The sequence below is a fragment of the Uranotaenia lowii genome, chromosome 2 (assembly GCF_029784155.1).
Source record: "Uranotaenia lowii strain MFRU-FL chromosome 2, ASM2978415v1, whole genome shotgun sequence".
Taxonomy (NCBI): Eukaryota; Metazoa; Arthropoda; class Insecta; order Diptera; family Culicidae; genus Uranotaenia; species Uranotaenia lowii.
The window spans coordinates 131768005-131792271 of NC_073692.1; the positions used below are offsets into that span (position 1 = coordinate 131768005).

The 24267-nt window shown below is 33.8% G+C and overlaps 1 protein-coding gene across 5 annotated transcripts in view; it reads left to right on the top strand.

Annotated features, from left to right (window-relative positions):
• Nucleotides 1-24267, top strand: part of LOC129749959 (locomotion-related protein Hikaru genki-like) — a 114658-nt gene that overhangs the window by 42590 nt on the left and 47801 nt on the right. For 4 of the 5 annotated variants that reach the window (XM_055745112.1, XM_055745113.1, XM_055745109.1 and 1 more), the window contains exons 2-3: nt 13792-13865; nt 16264-16807. In XM_055745112.1, coding sequence (XP_055601087.1) covers nt 16489-16807 — 319 coding nt within the window. In that variant the 5' untranslated portion in view covers nt 13792-13865; nt 16264-16488. Of the gene's footprint in view, nt 1-13791; nt 13886-16263; nt 16808-24267 lie in introns of all 5 variants that reach the window. The other variant, XM_055745110.1, reaches the window with a different exon arrangement.

Below are 24267 nucleotides of genomic sequence, written 5' to 3' on the forward strand. Positions count from 1 at the left end.
ATAAAATAATAATTCATACAATAAGAATATAAAATAATTATAATAGTTTTTAAAAGGATACAGTTTCTTGCAATCATCAGCAAGTTTGGATTTTGTGTGTTAGGTATTCTGCACAGAAATCTCATATTCACAACACTCAAAGTCAATTTGTGTTCCGGTTTTTTTAAACAAAGCAATCGAAACCTCGTCTTCAACCCACACACAAAAGCTCACTGCACTTGCAAATCATAAAAATATGAACCAAGTCTACTATTGAACTCTGTTAAACGCGACCGAGATCATTTTTACAATTTATACAAAACCTCTCAATACAACCTTAACTCTTCCACCGGGATTGAGTATCCATTTGGATAAAACTTCCTTTAAAAAAGCTAATCTCTTCCAGAATCTTTTTTACGGTGTCGAATATGCTTTTGAATACCGCGCTTTCGCAAAACACTACTCAAAAACAAAAAAGCCCGCTTTCTCTCACAGTTTTTTCTTCAGCAAATCCACTCTTCCAGCTCATTCTATCGCTGATACTCTCCGCACTTTTCTCATTCCACTTCTGCAACCTGAAAAATTACCAACACCTATGCACGACGTAACCAAACTTTCAAAGCCTCAATCCCGCTTCACCTCTCCAGAATGAAAAATTATGGTCGAAAGCAAAGCACGTCATCAAACCCAAAAAATCACTTTGTCAATCAGAGATTAATGCAAACCACGAAAGTAGGTATGTGTCACGTCCTAAAAGATCGCCTCAATTGGGCACATTTTCTGATTATCCGGAAATCCAAGCAGGCCGAAAACAGGAATAACACACAAACACAATCGCGCGCGACGCCAACGAACTTTCGCACATAACGGGGAAGAAAAAATCGACGACTTTGAAGCACAACCTCTTCGGAAAACTTTCATCATCATAAATCTAAACTTCTTAATTATCAGGAATCTGACCAATTCACTTCCGGAAAAAGACCAAACGGTACCAAGTATCAAAATTAACCCTCGATTAGCACTCGAAACCAAAGTAATGCTTATTGTAAACGCGACCGGAGCGCACACAAAACCGAAGCGTACTGCTCGGCCTCCCGAACGCGAATCAATTCAAAGATGGTATGTATTATTTACTGAAACTTGATCTCTAAACTCGTTTTTCAAGATCTGAAATTTGTACTCTGTACCCAAAAAAACTTTTTAAAATATGGTCCCTTCTTCGAAAAGCTCTTTATCTTAAATTTACATGGAAGCTCTCCCATCTTTTTCAATTTTGTCCCCCACTGCTTGAAGAAGGTAGGCAAATTTAACCGGCTCGTTACCCAAACAGCACTTATCATGGTAATGAAAAATATATTGAATTAGTTATGAATTCAATACAGTGCAAATTTCTTTTTTTATTAAATAAATTTACTACGGTAAACATTTAAATATTTAAAAAAAATATCAGTTGCATCACTAAATAAGTTCTCAGCGTTTTTTTTAATTTTCTCTTTGAAAGTCAAATATTCAAAAATGTAGGCAAAAACAAATTTTTAAGTTTACATTTGTCCCGTATATTGGGGCAAGTGTCAATGCAAAGCTTATTTACAGATGCGTCAGAGTAATGGCTTTAATACGAATTCCTGTTTTTTGTTCTATCAAGTTTCACTGATATATGTATCTGCAGTATTCCTGCAATATAAATTTATGTTTGTTACTCCACTTTTAAGGAATGCTGTTCAAAGAGAATGGCCTTCATTTACAAAGACATTTAAGAATTTTCAATATCCGCTGCAGTTTCAACATTCGGAATACCCCTTCTGGTCTTTCCAACATATTGAATCATTTTGAAGATGAATTTCTTAAAAGTTCGACGTTTGCCCTTGCCCCACCGTGTAAGTTGACAGAAGGGAATATTGTTTTTAACACTTTTAGGGAAAACTACAAATTTCTCTTAAAAATTTTGCGTCCAGTTTAATATCAGTTGTAAAGTCTCACTTTTCAAAAACGAAGCGGATCAAAAGTCTCTTTTATGCATCCATGTAACACAAAAACACTTTTCATGTTAAGTACGTACTTGAACTGGTATGTAAGCAAAAAGTACGATGGTTTTTTTCAGAATTATTTAAAATAAAAAGCTCCCATTTTCATTTCTAAATTCGTTTCAGTTGTGTATTTGGGCCGAAGTAACAATTTCTAGAAGAAAACATAATTTTTAATTTTTTTTAACAAAAAAAGTTGAACGTTTGAACATGTTCTAATGTTCCTTGAATGAAAAGTCGAATGCTACCTACATTGACACGAACTAAATATGGAAGTATTTTTGCAAATCTTTCAATTGGTTTTGATTCGATTGATAAAATACCAATCCGTGTCACATCTAGGCGTCATTTATTACCACGTGCTGTGTACAAATCAAATAAGCAAGAAAAAAACACATCTAGGTTGCATATCGCCCCACGTGTTTGAGAAACAGGCGCCTTATTGTTAAATTTTCCAGCAATCAATGAACAGTGTGCTTTGGTTACTATCCTCTTGCGTCGACGTTTGTCTCGCCCATGGAGACGAAAAACAAACCCCAGGCTGAGAAATACGCGCCAAAATATTCCTACTGATCAGTATGCTTTGCGACGCCTCGACCATAGAGACGAAAAACAAACCGCCCAAAGGAAAAAAAAATCTCAAGAAAATGGATGTCATGACTTTAATTTGTTTCAAAAAACTACAAATTTTGTATGGAAGCCTCTCCTTCCTTAAGTCGGATGGAGTTTTTACTATTACAGAAACCATCCCCGGCCTCAAAAACCCTCAGATGCCAGTTTTGACGATGATCGGTTCAGTAGTTTCCGAGTCTATAGGGAACAGACAGACAGACAAACATTCATTTTTATATATATAGACTAGCAGACCCGGTAAACTTCGTCTTACCATTTTAAACTTGGCGTCTATTTCAATTTTTTTTTCGCTGTTTGACTTAAAAAAAGCATCAAAGCATCTTGAGTTGTTAATCGTCTCGCTTTCTTGAACATGCCCTAGTTTTTAAACATATCCATCTTTTCCGTTTGCTCGAATTGGCCCGCTCAATCATATCGGAATCAAATCTAGGAATTTTAACTCAATTCTACGGGTCTTTTAACTGATTATTCAATAAATATCTCCAATAAATTTTACATACTTCTTACATGAATCTTTTTCATTTACATTTCTTTTATTCGGATGCTTTGAATATTGCCGAATGATATCAGGAATCAGCTTCCCGTTGCAAATTCGATTTTTTCAGCACTCAACGTTACCATCAAACTTGGCAAACCTCATGCTAAAAAAAATCCACTCTTTATAACTTGTTCCATAAATAACATATGTTGATTATATCTATGTTTCATTTATTGTATACAATTTAGTTGATTGACTTCGCTTTGCTCGAGTTCACTTTAAAGTTTAAATCGTTATCAAAAATTTCTCATTTATTGGAATTTATTGCATATGAAACTTTATGGAAGAAGAATTTTGAATATTGGGACAATTTTTGGAGTGTTTGCTCAATATTCTGCCTAGCGCAGCACTTTTAGCTCCCGAGTAGCTTTTGATGGTATATTTTTTAGAACTGAAGAAATAAAAACATTAGAAATGATTTTTTTCAAACCATTTTCAAGCAGCTTCACTTTCCTCACATTTGGAAGCAGGGGTTATTTATATCCATATTTTCATCAAAATCATGTCCCAAAAAAGGTTCGCCCTTTTTTTAGCAAAATATTCTTATTAAATCAAGAAGTCTTGATTTATTGGGTTAATATTCAAAGGAATTTAATTTGGTTTTGAAAGGAGAAAAGATATGATTAAATTTTTTGTTATTCAACCGAATTAAAGCATTTTTAACTTCTTTTTTATCCTTAAATACATACCTGCCAATTCAAACCATTGTTGTCTTATTTGAAATTTTCCTAAACAGTGTTGAAGGTGATTTGCGATTCTGTTTAAGATTATGTGATATTTTCAAGATTCAATAAGATTTAATTGGAACGCAGGTTTTAAAAAATTAAATACATAAAAAAGAACTAATGTTTCAAGGCTACGATGATTTCATGAGTTTATTCTTTTTTCTGGAAATTTTCATGTAAATTTACCTCGACATTTAAAAATTTTAAATATCCGTTCAGATTTAACACTCGGGAAACCCTATCTGACTATTTTAGAGAAAAATTGGAATATGTTTCATGACTTAAAGGCGCATTGCCACTTGTTTCACCGTGTGAAATGACAGGAGTTAATATTATTTTCAACACTTTAAGGTCATACCAAAAACTTATCAAAATAAAAAAAAAATCAGCTTCTGCTTTCAAAAAAATTATGCTTCTGAAATATTAATCACAAAAAAAATGTCAACAAAAAATCGGATCTAAAGTCTCATCTACGTAACCAGAATATGTTAAACAAAAACACACATTTATATTAAGTACGAACTTGAATTTTGTGTAAACAAACAGGGAACCTGTAAACAGTTTTTTGGTGAATGATTTTAAAATAAGTTAAGTTTCTTTAGTCAGATTGTTAATTTGGGCCCACCATTTATAAATTTAGAAATCATGTATACATTTTTTGTAAATGTTGAACGTTTGTATTTCTTTGCATTCGGCCTTCAAATGAACATCAATCTTATATAATCCATTTTAAAGGACAGGCTCTTGTTCAGTTCATGTGTCTGTTCATTTGCAACGGATTTTGTGGTTGTTCTATAAATTTAATGGCGCATGATACAACTTCTGTTGAGCACATTTGTACATGTTTGAAAAATATTTCTAGCGTTTTGGATTATAAACCAAGTCTTTCCACTTTTCTTTTTTCAAATGTCCGCAAAGAGTCATACCATTATTTCATACGAATCAGTACTAAATTCATATTATTTAGACAACAATTCCTTCTTGAAATAACACGAATTGAAGTTTTAATTTTTTCAAATCGTTTGAATGGTTTTGATTTGATCGGCAAAAAATTAATCTGGGTCACATCTGGGCGTCATTCATTACTACATATGTGCTGTACAAATGATCTAGGAATCAAGAAGAAAAAACACATCTAGGCTTCATGTGGTCACCACGTGCATCGGAATTATGCTTGGTTGAGAAATGCGCGCCCAAATATTCCCTCTAAACAGTATGCTATGCCATAGTTACTAACCTCCTTCGACGTTTGCTTGCGACGCCTTGACCATAGAGACGAAAAACAAACCACCCGCCTGGCGCCCAAAGTAAAGAAAATCTCGAAAAAATTGAAGGCCATGACTTTAATTTCATTCAATTTATTACAAATTTAATGATTACGGACAATTAATGCGACTTTTTGTTGTTTTTATTCGATATAAACCGATTCGCATGCCCACAGAATATTCTAAAAATAATTTCATTTGAATCGGTTGGGTCATTTCGGAGGAGTAGTACTACAAACACCGTTACAAGAGAATTTTATATAATAGATAGTTTTCTGTAGTGAAAATGTCCATAAAATCGATTGGACATAGCTTCAGACGCCGCAATTAATTGATAAAAAAGCATGTTTGGACTTGAAAATTTTGAATTGAATAAGACCTATCTTATGTGATTTTTTCCGAAGATTCGAATGAAGAATTTTGAGCCATCGCTCGCATTGTGAAATGGAGTTATGGAAGTTTTTACCCTTAATCTGTACATTTTTCAGTTAATTGAGAAAAAGCATGTTCGAACTTAGAGTCAAATGTCACCTAACAAGTGTGATTTTTCCCGAAGAGTCAAATGAAGGCTTTTAGGACCCCTGCACGCATCGGAAAATGGAGTTATAGCCATTTTACCCTCAATTTTCCAACGTTTTATTATAGTTCAGAAAAAAGCTTGTACGGACAGATTACTCTGGAGCTGAAATGAGACTTATCTTGGGTGTTTTTACAGAGGAATTGAATGAAGTCTATTTGTGCCACTGCACGCATCGTAAAATGAAGTTATGGCTTTTTTAACCTTCACTCCCCAAAATTGTCTCAATATTTCAGAAAAAAAACACGTTCTGACATGAAAGTTAGAAAATGAAGGCTATTAGGGCCACCATCGGCAAGGCATCGGAAAACGGAGTTAAGGCCGTTTTTACCCATCTTTCTTCTACATTTTCCAAATATTTAAGTCATAATTCCATTTTACGAAGCGTGCGGTGCCACACAGGGGGAAAACGATGTAAAAAGGTGATCAAAATTGTTTACGCCAAAACGGAGCGTTTTAGACCCATAGTGTCTTCGGGACATTTTACCTACATTTAAATCACTTTAAAATGAGCTTTTGATAAAAATGATTAAATCACCTAGCAGTGAGATAGAAATATTATTTTTTGAATTTTTCATTTTAGAGCACTTATGTCTTTGGCAAGTTTTTAGAATGTAAAAAATGTAACAATTTTGTTGAAGACGTCAACATCGTAGAACCTAACCCAAAAAAGTTAGAATGGTTCAAAAAACTAAGAAAAATAGCTGTTTTCGAACACCTGCATCTTTCTAGTCGGTTGAGTTCGGTTCATTTTTTGGTTGCATAAGAATCGGGCAGGTTTCAACGTTCTAAAAACATAGAGTTTACAATGTTAAGTTGTTTATTTTGTAGCTTTATAAATGATTAAAGTGAGCTATTTTCAAGGAATTTTCCTCTGTGTTCGGTGGTTCAAACAGCCTTCATTCGATTCCTCGGAAAAAAAAATCACAACAGACAGTACAGAATTGTTCCAAAATTTTCCTGTGCGAACAAGCTGAATTAACTGAAAAATGTTGGGAAATTGAGGGTTAAAACCACACAAGAAAAGGTACTTTTAATTCATAATTTTCAAGTCCAAACTTACTTTTTTATAGTTTATTGAAAAATATAGGGTAATCGAGGGTACAATCAGCCACAATTCAATTTTCCAATACATGCGGTAGCTCAAATAGCCTTCATATGATTTCTCGAAAAAACCTAGGATTCATTTGATCCAAAATCTTCCAATTCGTACAAGCTTTTTCTGTACTATATTAAAAATGTAGGGAAATTGAGAGCAAAACGACCATAAATCCATTTTACGATGCGTGCGGTGGCCTTCATTCAATTTCTAAAAAAAACCACACAAGATAGGTCCCATTTGTGATTCAAAATTTTCAAATCCGAACATGCTTTTTTCTCTACTAATTGAAAAATACAGTGAAATAGAGGGTAAAACCTTCCATAATTCATTTTTTTTTGTGTGCGATGGCTCAAACAGCCTTCATTCGATTTCTCGGAAAAATCACAAAAGATAGGTTTCAATTGATTCACAATTTTCAAGTTCGAACGCAATTAATTGAAAAATATAGGGGAATTGAGGGTAAAATCAGCTTTAATTTGATTTCTTGGAAAAAAACACACGAGATAGGACTTTTTTTGTTCAAAACTTTTAAGTCCAAATCGATGGTTTTCTGAATCGTTTACAAAATATAGTGGAATTGGGGATAAAAAAAAATTCTTTATCTCCCTTCGTAAGCTCGTGCGGCGCACACAGGAGTACATAGAAGAAAAAGTTGGCCAAAAATATGTTTTTAGGTTTGAAGTCAAAAAAGCGTTTATGTTGACTAATCAAAAGTTTTTGAGATAATTTAACAAATTTTTTTTCGTTTCCGTAATTTTTCATAATCCTCGTTTAGAAATTTTCTAACATTTATATGAAATGATGGATAATCCAGGTAAAAAATGTTTTAAAATTCAAAAACACCTAGAACTTTTTTATTTGTTTTTCAAAGTGAATGAATAATTGAAAATATTCGAAAACAGAGCATAAATTTCATTGAGCTTTAAATTAAAATAAACGAAGCCCTAGGTGACTTTTTTTGTGGAAAAAAACTACCAATAGTTTTAAACTTCAAACTCAAAAATATCAAAATTGCGCGAGTTTCCACGATTTTTTCTTTTGCACATGAATTTTGAAGTTATCAACTTTCATTCGATATCAAACATTTTACCGGGACTTGCTGGGAACATAAACAAAAACACTAATCTGTCAAAAATCAATATTTAAAACAAAAAATAAATAAAAGAATTTTTAAAGCACTGTATACTGCCTCTATAATCATCGATTTTTGTCTATAATATTAAACATTATTCAAAATCCCTCCATTGAAGTTCTCAATTCAAATTATCATTTTTAGACACTTATGAAAGTTTTATTCATAGATTTGAATAAGTCGCGCTAATTCTATGATTTGTAGAAAAAAATTATCTCATAAAAATACTAAAGTTTCGACAACTGCTACAGTTTATTATATATAATAAGTTTTTGGGTCATACTTATTACCAGAAGTTTTTGGAACCCATCCAAAGTGTGGCTCCAGAGAGTAGTGTGGCATGTGTAATGGCATAACACAAATGTTTTGTGCAACAGATTAATCATACAGTGGCTTTTTTACCTCAATTTGAATGGGTATAATAAATTAAACCACTGATACTAGAAGATTGGAATTCAAACAATTCTCGGAGGTACAATTTTGATTTTTCAACTTTGATATTATTGCTTAGTTATCCAGCTAAGAAGTTTTCAAATTATACAAATGACAAGTCTCTGGGAAAACAGTTCACCATCAAATTTTATTTTAATGTTTCGACAAATAATGAAGTTCATTTTGTTTAGTATCTACTATCATTTGAGGAAATTTCATGTTAAGTTTGAATTAACTGTAAACGGAGGCTGCAGAGACTTCTGTAAAATTTAGATTTTCTTTGAAGAAAATTGTCATATTATTCGGCTCACTGATATTGCTGAGCTGGAGTACAGATTTAATTTTTTTTAAAGGCAATGAACCATAGAGATGAAGTAACTTTTCACAATGGAAATTATTTTTTATTATTATGATCTTTTTAAATGTCTATTTCAGTCTGCTCGAATCCAGATCATGTAGGGTAAATGTACCCGACCTTGGCACCTAAGGCATGGTTTGCCCTTTTTTCAACATTCCGACCTTCCTATTGAGTGCACCATAGTACATCCTTTAAAGAATTTACTTGCTAACTTGCTTAGAGTTCAACAAAAATATGTTTTGTCTATGGAACTTTTATTAATGTGAGCAAAATGCATGCAAAGTACTCACTGCGGTGCTCCAATTACTTGTCCGCTGTACCAATTGTTTGCCGTTTCGATGATCCGATTCTTGGCCACCAGCAATGTGCAATAGATCTTTACCAACAATGCTCAATTGACAGTTAACAGAATCGTTGGCTATTCTCAATATAAGGCCACTGACAGAATGACGTCAGCTGAGCGTAAAGTTCTATGCGACGATAGAACACCGGGCTTCACTCATACAACAAAAAGGCTTTAGAAAACATTGATGAAATTTGGTTGAAAGGGAAGCACAAAATAAGCTTTCATTTAAAAAAGTCGGAAGTCCAGAATTTCCGCAAATTTTTTTTTAATTTTTAAAACTTTAAACTTTCTACTCATTTGAACAAAGTGATGGTTATAAACAACTCAGGGTGTTTCGGAATATTTGTGTATGAACAAGAATCATTGGTTTATGAATGACAACCAAACCTTCATCAGGGGGACCGATTCAGAAACGAATTATGTCCACGAGTGGTTTAAACTTTCTCTTTTTTATGAACATTAAATCCCTTTGATGAAATCTAAACTAACATATTTTGTAAGCAAACTTTTTAAACTGAACACTCCAAAAAATTTCTCCAATATGTATACAGTAAGTTACTTATGAAGGATTGATAAAATCTGAATAAAGCCAATCAATCTAGGAAAAGTATTTCAGATGGCATGGGCTTATCTAGACTAGCCCAGGTTTTCAACGTAAAGTTTTAAAAAAAAAGTTGGTGTAGTCCAGCTGCCAGAATATTGAGGTAAAATATTCGTATCTGGCCCCGATTGATTCACATTCCTCGAAATTTTAAAAAAAAATTTACAGTTCAAAATAAAAATCAAATACGACTTGAACGGGAGTAATACTGAAAGGTTTGAGCCGTGTCAAATAAACGAATTATTAAAAAAACGACTTGAACGTGATTGTTGTGAAAATGCTATTGTAACGTTGAATTGAAATATCTTATTTTGAACTTTTCTCATCGATTAGATTTTTCAAAATATTGGAAAAGTTGCTTAGATTTTCTCAGTTTTTTTTTGGAGAATTTCCTGACTTGAATGCTAACTGGACAAATTCAGGAATGCTAACCCTAACGACAGATTCATTTAAGACATTCCTATGGTTCTGTGCATCGTGATGTGTTGTCATTTATAAATCATTGTTTAAATTATTCCTTTTGAGTTTTTATAGACCATAAGTTAATAGTAAAATACTCTTGGAGACTTGCGATTGCGACACATAGGGTTATTTTCACTACCAAACAACTATCTTCATATTGTGGAGGGTGGCTTCATAAAGTAAGAAATTCAAAAATTCATAGAACGGTATTTTAAAATTCTGCCCTTTTGAATTTTTTAGCTGAGATTATGAGCTTCTAGCAAGAGCCATCTCGAATGCCCGGGACGTTGCGCAGTGGTTTGACACGCCAAATTGGTGTTAGGATGTAAACCTTGCTAAATCATTTTTTTAATTCGACTCACATCTAATATTTTAAGGAATAATTGGATATAAAACGATATTTTCCTGAACTTCCAACTTCGGTTTCCAAGAAAAAAAAATTAGATCCAAAATCCATAAATAAAATTTGAGTATATGGTTCCCAAGAAATAGAAAACGATTCCAAAACTCAATAAATTATGTATTTTATATACTAAAATCATAAATTGCCATCGATCTAACAGTTCTTAGATAAGAAAAACATCTTAAGTCTTGTGAGTTGCTTAATTTCACTTAGTTTGTTTATTATTTCGAACCACTGTGTTCTGTAGGAGACCACGTGGCATTTGCTCGGCAGAATGCAATGCAAATGCTGTTCGCACGCATACCAATGTACCTTCTATTCATGGTTCCCAAATAGCTATTTTTGCATTTTCAATGCTTGGATATGACTTTTGGTTAGTCGAATCACTTATGTTCTCCAACTTATTTCGAAGCTTAAGTTGATAGAAACGGTCTTATCATACAACCCAATTAGTATGAAAAAATTTGTGCGTAGTTTTAAACGAATTTTTAGGGAATGTCCGCGCTTGAAATCGCATGTGAATTTAACAGTTGCACTAGAATGGTGAGTTCATCTGATTTTCATACGGTGATTTCCAACATAATTGCCTTGGATGCTGGAGAGGGTGGACTGTATCACGGTGGGTGGCAAGAAAAACAACCACTGGCTGCCCGCTTCTCTTGTGGGATTGGGCCTCACTTGACAACCCCTGTGGTTGCCAAACCAGTGGAGGCAGGTCGGTAGACAGGCTGCCTGGAATGCCAAACTAATCGGTGGTTGCCACAGTAAACAAACTCTTTCGTAGTGGCTCTGAAAAGAGCCCTTTGGGGTGTGGCAACAGAGAACCGGAAGCAAGGAACTGGAGCAGCAGCACGAAGAAAAACACTGTCACTTAGCACTTCATATTTCTCTATTTACTGTTCACTTTTCTCTAATATTTATTATTTATCCACTCTAGAACCTTCTCGGATGTTCTCTGGATGAGCGAACACCGTTTCGCTCTCGCGACGCAATCGGCTCCGTCCGAGCACGACGACGATGGTGCGAGCAGCTTATTCCTCTTTGCTGCTTTTCCTCTCTGGCTGGTTCTCTCTCGCTGCTCTCTCTCGGGATGCTCTCGTGTTGGCGGTCGAAAATTAACTAAACTTGCGTGACCGACGGGACCGCGCTTTTTATAATCTCGGCTCCTCGCGCGCTGCTCGCTGATTGGCTGATGTTGTTTCTCCCCGCTCTCTTTCTTCGCGTCGCGTCCTTACTTCAGACCGCTCTGCGGACTGAACAGATGCAGATCGAAAAAAATTAACATCTTTAATAAAGTACAAACAATAAAAAAAATTCGGTATGCACAGATTTGAAAGAAATTATCCTCTTTGCAATGAAAATATATTCAAAATTTTTAGCTCAATTTGGACCTGAAAAACATGAAAAGACATGTTGGCATGCCAAGAAAAAGACCATGCCAAAATAGTGCTCACTTACCCTATGAATGATTGGAAATACTCAAAAATTTAGTTTTTTTTAAATAGAGATTCAAAAATCTCTATCAAAAGATTCGAGCTCAGAAATCGGATGTAGGTAAAATTGCTTGATGATAATGAAAAAGGATTTGAAATAAACAAGTGCTTAGGGAATTTATTCAAGTATTTAAATTTTCAAAGTAGCTCCAGAGAGCACAATTTGATTAACGTAATTACATTTATAAATAATACCAATGTCACGACACAGGTAGTCGACACGTCTCATCTCAGTGAAACTCAACAGCAGTCATGTGATATTTCGGTAAATCGACATCAATGATGTTCGAAAATACAACCCGTAGAGTAACAATAATAGTTATAAAAAGCTAGGTATGAAGAGTAAAAATAGCCGATAAGTTTTATCAAGCTGCAAGTCATATAAATAGCGAAACCATATTTCACTGAATTCTTAAATATATTTTCTTGTAACGAGAAAGCTAATTCGTTACCGTAAGTTGAGAAGATGAATATTGTTATGTGAAACTCTTTATTACAAAATTAAATTAAAATTACAGTAGTTCCTAAAGCATGAGAAAGTAGATAAAACGTCCGATATTAATCTGGAATGAACGTCGGTGATTAGGTGATTTCCTGAAAATGAATATAAGTGTATAAAAATTACTTTACAGTGATATAATCACAACAGGTTCAGGATTCCCAACGTGTGTCTGACGCAGAGGTAATTTTGTATTAGGAGGTTAGAACGATTGCTTCAGAGATTGAAGTCGAACTATATAAGAAGGAGATTCATCAAAAAAGCATTAAACGTAAGCATTCTATATTATAGCTAGAGAGAAAACAAACTAAATCTTTATAAATTACAGAAATAATTTAATACAGTCTTATACGCATTAAAGAATTGGAATTGTTGCTTCCCGAAACTCCACAACCAATATTCGTCTTCTATTTGAATGCATTGCAAATTGATGGGGAATCTTAGAGCGATTAAATAGACTGTTCAATGAGTTATGAGAATCAAAACTGGGTATCGTAAAACTGTTATTTAAAATCAAACATTTTTCCGAAAATTATAACTTCAATTTTGAATTGGCTCCAGAAAGTAATGGTTGTGAAACTAATCTAGATCAATATAGCTAAGCATATTTTTAATATTCAATAGGGTTGATATACATATGTGGCGAAATGTCATCTTTTTCGGTTGAAGCGACCTTCTTGTGAGATGTGCTTCGAGTGAGTGATTTCTGTAACAGAATTTATTTGAAACGTAGACAATTAATTTTCTTCTGAAAGTCTATTAAGTGTATAAATTGCTTCTCTATCTCAAAACGAAGTATATGTTGATCAAAGTTTAAGGGTTCTCAAAAATTGCTTATATCTTGCCAACTGTAATCAACTAATCTCATCTTAACGTTTGCTGTCCTGTCACCAGCAATTCGCCTATCTTCTGCAGTTTATTTTTTCAGCTTCTGCTAAATAAAAATCATCGCACCCTAGCCAGCTTCTTCTACATCACGTCACATGACAAATTTCAAAACTCAATAAAGAAGTCGTATCACTTAGAAGCGCAGCGCAAAGCTCCGGATAAAAATAACTTTTCTTTTTAAGCTTGTTTGGTTTGCACTCAGAGTTTACGCTTGTCCCTCCGGTTGGGGGTGTACTCGTCCAACATCCACCGGTAGTCCACCCGACTTCTCAACACCGTCCACCCACTTTTCACACATAGTTTCATATCCTGTTTTTCATCCGTTTCGTTGCAGGAAACTTTGGCCGGGAACGTTTCGGCATCCTCCCCAGCGCAGAACGTTTCTCATTCGCCACTTCCGGGAAGACGGTAAAAAGTTCAACACAAAAGTAACGAAAAAAAAGAGCACTCACACCCGCAGGGAATTCACAGAAGCACAGAGACACCACGTCAAAACACTCGACAGGGAAAAAAATTATACATATTTCCATATCAACTTTCATGGCGCATATTATTGCCAACGACGGAAGCGCGGCGTGAAATTCACGCCATGTTTGCACAATCAGAAATCCCCCGAATGGATCTTCCGGTTGAGCAAACATCATCACCTCCACAGGCAGTCGTCACTAGGACAAAAAATAAACCGAATCTAAGCCTTTGGACCGAGATTTTGCTGCTGCCTTTCGTTTTGGCGAGAGCTCTACCGAATGAAGAAATCGTTTACTGAATCCGGTGAACCAGAAAGAGGGAACAATTAAGGAATGGAAGGCTTGCAACAATCCGCGAGCGAATCCGGGGCAATGTGGCTTTGAACATATTTAAATTTAGATTCTTTTATATTTTTACACAGCTTTTGAAAATTGTCACAAAAATGACAAAAATGACAAAAATGACAAAAATGACAAAAATGACAAAAATGACAAAAATGACAAAAATGACAAAAATGACAAAAATGACAAAAATGACAAAAATGACAAAAATGACAAAAATGACAAAAATGACAAAAATGACAAAAATGACAAAAATGACAAAAATGACAAAAATGACAAAAATGACAAAAATGACAAAAATGACAAAAATGACAAAAATGACAAAAATGACAAAAATGACAAAAATGACAAAAATGACAAAAATGACAAAAATGACAAAAATGACAAAAATGACAAAAATGACAAAAATGACAAAAATGACAAAAATGACAAAAATGACAAAAATGACAAAAATGACAAAAATGACAAAAATGACAAAAATGACAAAAATGACAAAAATGACAAAAATGACAAAAATGACAAAAATGACAAAAATGACAAAAATGACAAAAATGACAAAAATGACAAAAATGACAAAAATGACAAAAATGACAAAAATGACAAAAATGACAAAAATGACAAAAATGACAAAAATAACAAAAATGACAAAAATGACAAAAATGACAAAAATGACAAAAATGACAAAAATGACAAAAATGACAAAAATGACAAAAATGACAAAAATGACAAAAATGACAAAAATGACAAAAATGACAAAAATGACAAAAATGACAAAAATGACAAAAATGACAAAAATGACAAAAATGACAAAAATGACAAAAATGACAAAAATGACAAAAATGACAAAAATGACAAAAATGACAAAAATGACAAAAATGACAAAAATGACAAAAATGACAAAAATGACAAAAATGACAAAAATGACAAAAATGACAAAAATGACAAAAATGACAAAAATGACAAAAATGACAAAAATGACAAAAATGACAAAAATGACAAAAATGACAAAAATGACAAAAATGACAAAAATGACAAAAATGACAAAAATGACAAAAATGACAAAAATGACAAAAATGACAAAAATGACAAAAATGACAAAAATGACAAAAATGACAAAAATGACAAAAATGACAAAAATGACAAAAATGACAAAAATGACAAAAGTGACAAAAATGACAAAAATGACAAAAATGACAAAAATGACAAAAATGACAAAAATGACAAAAATGACAAAAATGACAAAAATGACAAAAATGACAAAAATGACAAAAATGACAAAAATGACAAAAATGACGAAAATGACAAAAATGACAAAAATGACAAAAATGACAAAAATGACAAAAATGACAAAAATGACAAAAATGACAAAAATGACAAAAATGACAAAAATGACAAAAATGACAAAAATGACAAAAATGACAAAAATGACAAAAATGACAAAAATGACAAAAATGACAAAAATGACAGAAATGACAAGAATGACAAAAATGACAAAAATGACAAAAATGACAAAAATGACAAAAATGACAAAAATGACAAAAATGACAAAAATGACAAAAATGACAAAAATGACAAAAATGACAAAAATGACAAAAATGACAAAAATGACAAAAATGACAAAAATGACAAAAATGACAAAAATGACAAAAATGACAAAAATGACAAAAATGACAAAAATGACAAAAATGACAAAAATGACAAAAATGACAAAAATGACAAAAATGACAAAAATGACAAAAATGACAAAAATGACAAAAATGACAAAAATGACAAAAATGACAAAAATGACAGAAATGACAAAAATGATAAAATTTACTTGGTGATTCTAGTTTAGTTTTTATATTTCGGAAAAAACCTGAATCTCGCCGATATTTGAATATTCCTGCAAATATGAGAAAGCTACTAGTTTTCACGAAATATTGTCTCAAAATGAATTAAATGTGAAATCATTTATCATACGTAATTTTTCCTTCTCCGATCCCCACACTAACTTTCAGCTAGGAAAATCCAGCCGTCACTGTTTTGTTTTGGCATATCGCAAAAAGTCAGCGCCCCCAAAAATGTGTTCAAGAACTGATTCAGATAGTGTGTAGCAAATGTAAAAAGCAAAAAGTTAAAAAAAAAATAAAGTGAAAAGTGGAAACTCCCAACGGGGGGGAGACACTCCGCCAGCTCTAAGCTCCAAGCTGGTCGGGTGCAGAAAAAAGTGTCAAAGTGAGAAAATGATTCCCAACCCTGAGCAATCAACGTTGTCACGAGTGAATTCCCCGGCGATGGCTGGGGCGGCCTCGAAGGTGGAGGTCCGTGGGAAGATGGCCCCGGAAAATGGCGGCGACGGCCATGTGACAGCCAGCCGTTGTTGCCGGCTGCCGCCGGTGGGAAAAAATTGTAAAATTGAAATCGCAAAATGTTTGCTCTTCGTCACGCTGCTCCTAACGAGTGTTTGCTTTCGAAGCGTTTCGGGTGACGATGCCGGATCTTCCTCTGGGGCAGCGGCGGCCCAGGACCAGAACCAGAATCCGACGCCAACGGCTGAACCCGGTAAGTGAACTAAATAACTGAACGTGTGTGTGTGTGAATGTTAGGGGGAAAGTTCATATAACGCTCCATGAGGCTAATATTTACCCGTGTATCTAAGAAACTGTTATACGGGATATTATCCTGTTAAAAACTACCATATTTGTATGAATTCTGTGAGAAGGCAATTTTTTTCCGCTCATGGAAAGTCCGTCCGATTTGCATTTTCATCATTTTTGAGTTTATCGGTGGAGTCAACGTAAAATTATCGGTATCTTTATTTAGTACTTTGTTCTGATGAACATTGAAAAAAACGTCAAGTAAACTTCTCCCATCGTAAAAATCACCGCAAGGCGGTCCCATCGAAAAATTTATTACAGAGTTTGTTAACCAACAAACCACTGAACAGCTGAGCAAATGTTTGTGAACTCATTGATCGCCCGCGCACTCTTCACCTACTTACTGTGAAAGTCGGAGAACCTTGTGTTTCTAAAAACCTTGGTTGCTACTGTAACAGTTGCATGTGTTCTGTAGCCTACAGTACCTGTACCTGTACAGCAATTTCTTGCATGTTATCTAAAGTGCAAGTATGTTTTGCAATGTTGTCAAAGTTTATGTTTTGAGATCGTAATTGTATGGAATAATCAAGTGAAACCCGAGAAGCCATAAGCACTAACGTCATAATGATATCCAACAACAGCTTGCTAGCTTCTCTGCTCTCTCTTAGTACAGTGAGCCATTTTGGGCAAAATTATCTGCTATTTTAGTGCTCATGGTTACTTGGGATCCCTTCGAAGAGTTCCTTACCCACACTCCTCTTTATATCATAGGCCTGGCAAATCGGGGCATTTTTACCCAAAACCTGGCAAAATCCAGGCCTTGGTTTCCTAAATGTAAACAAAAAAAAACGACAATATAGGTACGTGCAAATCCAGCCAACATCTAGATATTTTCTTTTTCATAGAATTAAAAAGTTAAAAAATAAACATATGAAAATTTCTTTACCAAGACACATCAGTCTCGTTAAAATATTATCAATCAATTTGAAAAATACTATGCGAATTTAATTCGCTAAAACAAGTCAGAAACGATTTGCTGTTTGATGCAAAAATATCAAATTTTGTGAACTAAATTAAAGTTTAAGGTGTGGATTTTACCACAGGTGAAGAGATGTACAAGCTCGAACAAAAAAACTTCAGAATCTTGCGAAAAAATTCAGAAGCCATTAAAAATTGACAAAAAACAGAGCCATCTATTGCTTGATTTGTAACTTTTCAACGGCGTACTCGATTGCACTGTATCTTGATAGCACATTTTTCGAAAGGTCGCAATGGTATATGCACTCATAAATTAATCTACTTGAAGACTTAAATACTTCAACTAGATGAATTGTTTGATTCAATAAGAATAACATTAAGCTGAGGAAACAGCAGTAGCACAATTTTTCACTACATAGACTACCGAATTAACAAACAAATGGACGAGCTCGAATAATAGAATTCCAGAAACCTGCGTAAAATTTCAAATGCTATCATTTAAATAAATCGAATCAAATCAGTGCCTCATTTTTGGAAAAGCACAATCGTATATGATCTCAAAAATAAATAAATCAACATCGTAGTAATATGGTCTCAATTTATCTAATCTTTTTGTGCTAGTAAATTTATGTGGTTCATTTTACCTTCATTCTTTTTTTTATAGAAGCAAACTAACAACTTTGGACAAGCCAGAGGAACCAGTTATTTTATCCAGTTGAGTTTAAAATTAACAATCCCATACAGCAATACTCATTCCAGGTTTCTTTAAGCGGGCACTTTTCCCGAATCAGATTTGTTTCTGTTTAGTGCTTTGTGCTAGTTTGAAGCAATTAGAATAACAGCCTTGGGCTAAATATTTTCATTATGCAAATCACAAGTGTGTTACAAACATCATTCACCATCAACATCAACTTGCATCAACTAGTAATACGAACCTTTCATAACTGACTCATTGTTTGTTAATTTGTTTGCACTTTCTTCTTGATAGTTCTTTCCGGTGTCCTTGTAGATATCTATTTAGTGGTTCAACCAAAAAACATAAGATTGATTCAAAACGGTCGTTGGGACTTAACATCTATTCATCTGTGATTTTTCTAAAATTGTCATAAAAATCCGAGGTTTTCCCTTGATATTCAGGCAACCGGGCCGGATCGGGCTTTTTACTTTGAAAATTCGGTAAAGCCCGGAAAAAAACGGGCAACCTGGAATGTTTGAGAAAAACCTCGAGCAGACCGTGATAAGCTCATCCTAACTAGTTACCTACCGTGAAAATAATCGCATATGCGACCCAGAGTATAGATTTCAATATATAATCAAACAAAATGTTGATATTCATGCACGAATAATGATGCAAAAGTATTGGTTTGTCACGGTATAAACATAGGCTGTTAATTGTTTCGATCATAACTGCGTGAAAAATATGAAATTTTTCAAAACATTTCAATTTCACTTTAAAAACACTTAAATGGAACGGACTTGTTATTAGTGGCAGTATTGTTGAATACAACCTCTTGATAAGTTTAAATTTATTGAGATTTGGCTTTATTTTTTATTGTTCTCAAGCAGATTTGTTTAACTTTATTATGGTCAGCATAACTTCGTTAGAGCTATAGCATTAATTTTCATGAAAAGCTGAAGCGCATTCTATACATCATTAGAAGTTTATAAAGCTAAAATCTGGCTTTTTGGACCTTTCTAGAAACGTCATCATCACTAGTTTTTTTAATCTTGGATAAAATCATTATGCTGTAAATTTTTGATCACCAAAGCTTTTATGAAACATGATAGTCAGATAAATGACTTTTAGATTTATAACGGTTTTATGGGAGCCATATAAATAGCTAACTTTGACGTTTCTCCCGCAGGCCCAATTTCACGCGTAGGATGTGTTCCTCATTTTGAGTTGTTAATCATTAGTACAATGAATAAGGACAGACTTTTTATCCCTTCGTTTCTTGATTTTTTTATTTTGAAGGTTTAATTTTCAAGAAAACTTTTTGTATTTAAATAAATTGTTTTATGATTTTAATCGCCGTAATTTTTATGATTATAATTTGAATGGCATGTTCGGCGGAATGAAAATCTAGAGAGAGGTTTATTTTATAGAAATTGAAAGAAAGGTGGATAGACAAGCATTAGTGCGTCAATAGGAGAAAGCTTGATAGGTGTTCAAATTTTAGGCTAGAGGGCATGTTGATGAAAAGCTTCCATGAATTGTACCGCCTTTGCTCTACACTAGCTAACTATACATGAGAAACTCAGAAAGAAAATTCCCATGTATATATAGCCACTTCCCGGCAATGTTATACAAACCGTATGGAGCACATCTCTCAGATTTCCTCTCAGATTTCCCCTTTTTTGACAGATTTAAGCTTTTTTCTTCAAATTTGAGCTTTCATCTCCTATGCTCTCAAGGCAAAAAGCTTAAATCTGAGGAAAAAAAAGCTTAAAAACTAGATTCACCAACATTTAGTTGAAAGATGTTGGCCACACGATACATAGACAAATCGTGTATCGTTGCCGGGACCTGAACATCCCACGGGCCTACTGAGCTTTCCTTATGCGAGAACAGTTCTAGCGACGTTGCCATTTTTCAGATTCTTGCTGCGAATAGTTGCTACTTGTTGATTTTTTCGCTTTTTACATTTTATATATTTTGCGTTAGTACTTTTGGCCAAGTGTCAATTTTTGAACCGTATTTTCTTGTTGTATTTTTTTTTTACTTCTTGCAAATGATTGTTTGTTATATCTTTTTAATGTGAAAAGCGAAAAAATCGTCAAGTAGCAACTATTCGCAACAAGAATCTGAAAAATAGCAACGTCGCTAGAACTGTTCTCGCATAAGGAAAGCTCAGCAGGCCCATGGGTTGTTCAGGGCCCTGCAATGTTATTCAAACCGTGTGGAGCACATCTCTCAGATTTCCCCTTTTTTGACAGATTTAAGCTTTTTTCCTCAGATTTGAGCTTTCTTCTCCTATGCTCTCAAGGTAAAAAAAGCTTTAATCTGAGGAAAAAAAGCTTAAAAACGAGATTCACGAGCACATATTTAAAAGATGTTGGTCACACGATACATACACAAATCGTGTAACGTTGCCGCCCTCTGCGGTTGCTACGTTTTTGCTCGTTTGAAGTGTGTGTAAAACCCAGATCCCTGCAACGTTACACGATTTGTCTATGTATCGTGTGACCAACATCTTTTGAATATGTGCTCGTGAATCTCGTTTTTAAGCTTTTTTTCCTCAGATTTAAGCTTTTTTTGCCTTGAGACCATAGGAGACGAAAGCTTAAATCTGAAGAAAAAAGCTTAAATCTGTCAAAACGAGGGGAAAAAAAGGGGAAATCTGAAAGATGTGCTCCATACGGTTTGAATAGCGTTGCCGCCGCATGGTAAAACCACGCTCTCAAACCACTGCACTGGGTTCGCTATACATGGGAATTCTCTTTCTGAGTTTCTCATGTATAGTTAGCTAGTGTAGAGCAAAGGCGGGACAATTTATGGGAGCTTTTCATCAACATGCCCTCTACCCTAAAATTTCAACACCTATCAAGCTTTCTCCTATTGGCGCACTAATGCTTGTCTATCCACCTTTCTTTCAATTTCTATAAAATAACATTCGCTCTAGATTTTCATTACGCCGAACATGCCATTAAAATTATAATCATTTACATAAATTAGCTAGAAATAAGCTGATTCATTTTAACCACAAACATAACCATTTTGCGGTTCATTTCAGATTTAGTTTCTACTCTTGAAAAGTCGATTAAAATTTAAAGTTTAAGTATGAAACTTTCTTTGTTTTTATGAAACCAATAAAATATATTTCCAGCTGTTTTTTTCACTTGAAGATGAAGTACAAGTTCTTTCACCAACAAAAGTTATAATTAGCTAATAATTCTTTTCATAATTAGAATCTTATGAATATTTTCTTGAAATTGAAGTCTAGATTATTCAAACAACTAAATCATCAAAATGATTCCTAATAATATTTTATATTTGGGATTTCTTATAGTTTGTGGTTTAAAGCTGACTCTGATTGAATACAAATTTTAATTTTAAATCCTGAATCAAAATTATGAAACTACGAACTCCTGCTATTCGAGTCCTTAATAAAATTCTCACATTGACATTTTTATCTTGATTATAAAACTTTGTTATATTTTTGAATCTGAATTTTTTTTTTATAGTAAAACACATACAGGATCTCAATGAAACTTGATGTTTCCTCGAAGAGTTTCCATTTTCTTAATTCTAAGCGTATATCTTTCGAGGATATGAAGGCTAGCATCTTACAAATCCTAAAACCACCAACCCACAGAAAGTGTACTATGTGTGCCGTGACCGGGATTCGATCTAATGCCCGCTGGCTTAGAAGACTAGAAGTCTATCCTCTACGCCACGGGCAGCGGAATCTGAGTTTTTAACTTTTTACTCCTAGTCTGAAACTTAGGTCCAAAATAAAATCTGAGCTCCGAATTCGAAAACGATTTTTGAATCTAAGTTCCAGATAGTTATTCCAACATATTAATTACCAACCAAAAAGCGTAATTTGTATCAGAACCCTTGACCAGAAATTTCTTATTTGATAGCTGAACTTCTGGGTATCAATATAAATTCTTTCTTCAGTTATGTACGAAATTCAACTTGTGAATTAAAATTAAAATTGCACTTAATGACATTGTTTCAATTCTGAACCACAATTAAAGAACTATCTTAAATTCCGATTCTGGTTAAAGGTAAAAATAAAAATGCTAAACCCAAATCTTAAAAAATGTCAATAATATCAAGAATTTTCTTTTATATTCCGAAATGGAGAGTTTCTATTATGGACTATGGACAACTTGTTTAAGTTTAAAATGCAAAATCAAGAATCGGTTCATGATTTTGTGTTTATGGATGATAAACTGAAATTCAAGAATAATAAATTGGATACAGAATCCGAAATCTGATCACAGACATCGAATTTTAATGTTAATAAGCAGCTCTAAAACCACAAAATTTGGAGTAATTCCAACCTAAGCTTTCCAGATTTTTTTCGGCGAGTATCCAGGCCGTGCGGGCCATTAAAATTATGAAGAAAAATGTTTGCAAAAATTGTTTTTTTTTTTTAGACAAACACCCCAGTCAATTTAAAATCTAATTTAAAGCTTCCAAAAATCGTTAATGCAAGTTTTATAACATTTGCTCAAAAAGATTGTAAGCAAAATACATAATTCGAATGACTCAATTTAAGTTTTGGTTTGCTTTTGCAAATAAAGTTCGGGCACAATCTTCGGGCAAAATCTGGACAATCTGATAAGCTAAGTCTGATCTTATTGAAATTAAATATTTGGACTAATTTTCCTACAACAAGTATCGAAATTTACGAAAATCTGTAGTAGAATTGTTGACCTAGAATAAGTTTCAGAGGTTTATGTTTTAGTTCTGAGTCAAGATTGTTACTCTTAAATCATTTTGGTCGTTCATCTAAATTTGATATCAAATTTGAAATTATGAGCTTAGAAAAGAGAATTGCAATCGGCATTTTTGGACTCACAAGGGGGGGATTGTTTAACTCCCAAACCCCCAAATTTTAATCTTTTTTGAAGAGAATGTTTTGGGATTCTTTTCGTCAATATAATTTCATTTGAACATGTTTCTATTTGAAATGTTCATAGAATAAAAACCAGCATTTTTTATTGTGTCAATAGAATATGAAAAAATATTATTAGCAATTGTACCACTTTTTCATTAACGTTTCCAAAGAGGTTCTCCAAAAAAACACTTTGTGACTTATTTCTATCTAACGAATGCACTCGTTAGTGACTAAAAATGTTCCAGTACCTATTCAAATGGCAAATTCGCGATTCCCTTGTATAAGGCATATTCCAGTACCTTCTCTTCACTGTGTGTTTAGAGAGGGATGATGATTGTTTTAGTGCTTTTTACCGTTTTGCCAGGATGATGGGTCTTCCTGTTTTTCCTTCATCACATGGTATTTATCTTCTATCGTCCACCATATTCGTTAGTTTTCGTTGCCAGTCCAAAAGTGACATCTGTCCTGCTTGGTGGCCCCAAACGAAGTCTATACCCTTCCATTGCTGATTGATGGTTTTATGTCAGCTGGAACTCAACATGGTGTCCTGGAATTCCGACGGCATTTTGATTGCTTTTCTCGCTATCTTCAAATTTGTGTGAATTTAGGTCGGTGGGATAGCGACTAAAAATTCAATCCATCTCGTTGATCATTCCACAGTGTTGCGAACAGTTTGTCACCAAGAGACTATAATCCTTTCATTGGAAAAATAGAATCGAAGACCGATCAGAAACAGATGCAATTTCCTTTCTGTTACTCTCACAACTGTTTGCAGAAGTCTCAGCGAAAAAATAAATATATAGCCAAGGATAGCCAAGTGATTCCGTGAACTTTGTGATCAATGTGAAAGGTATGTGATTAACATAATATTAAA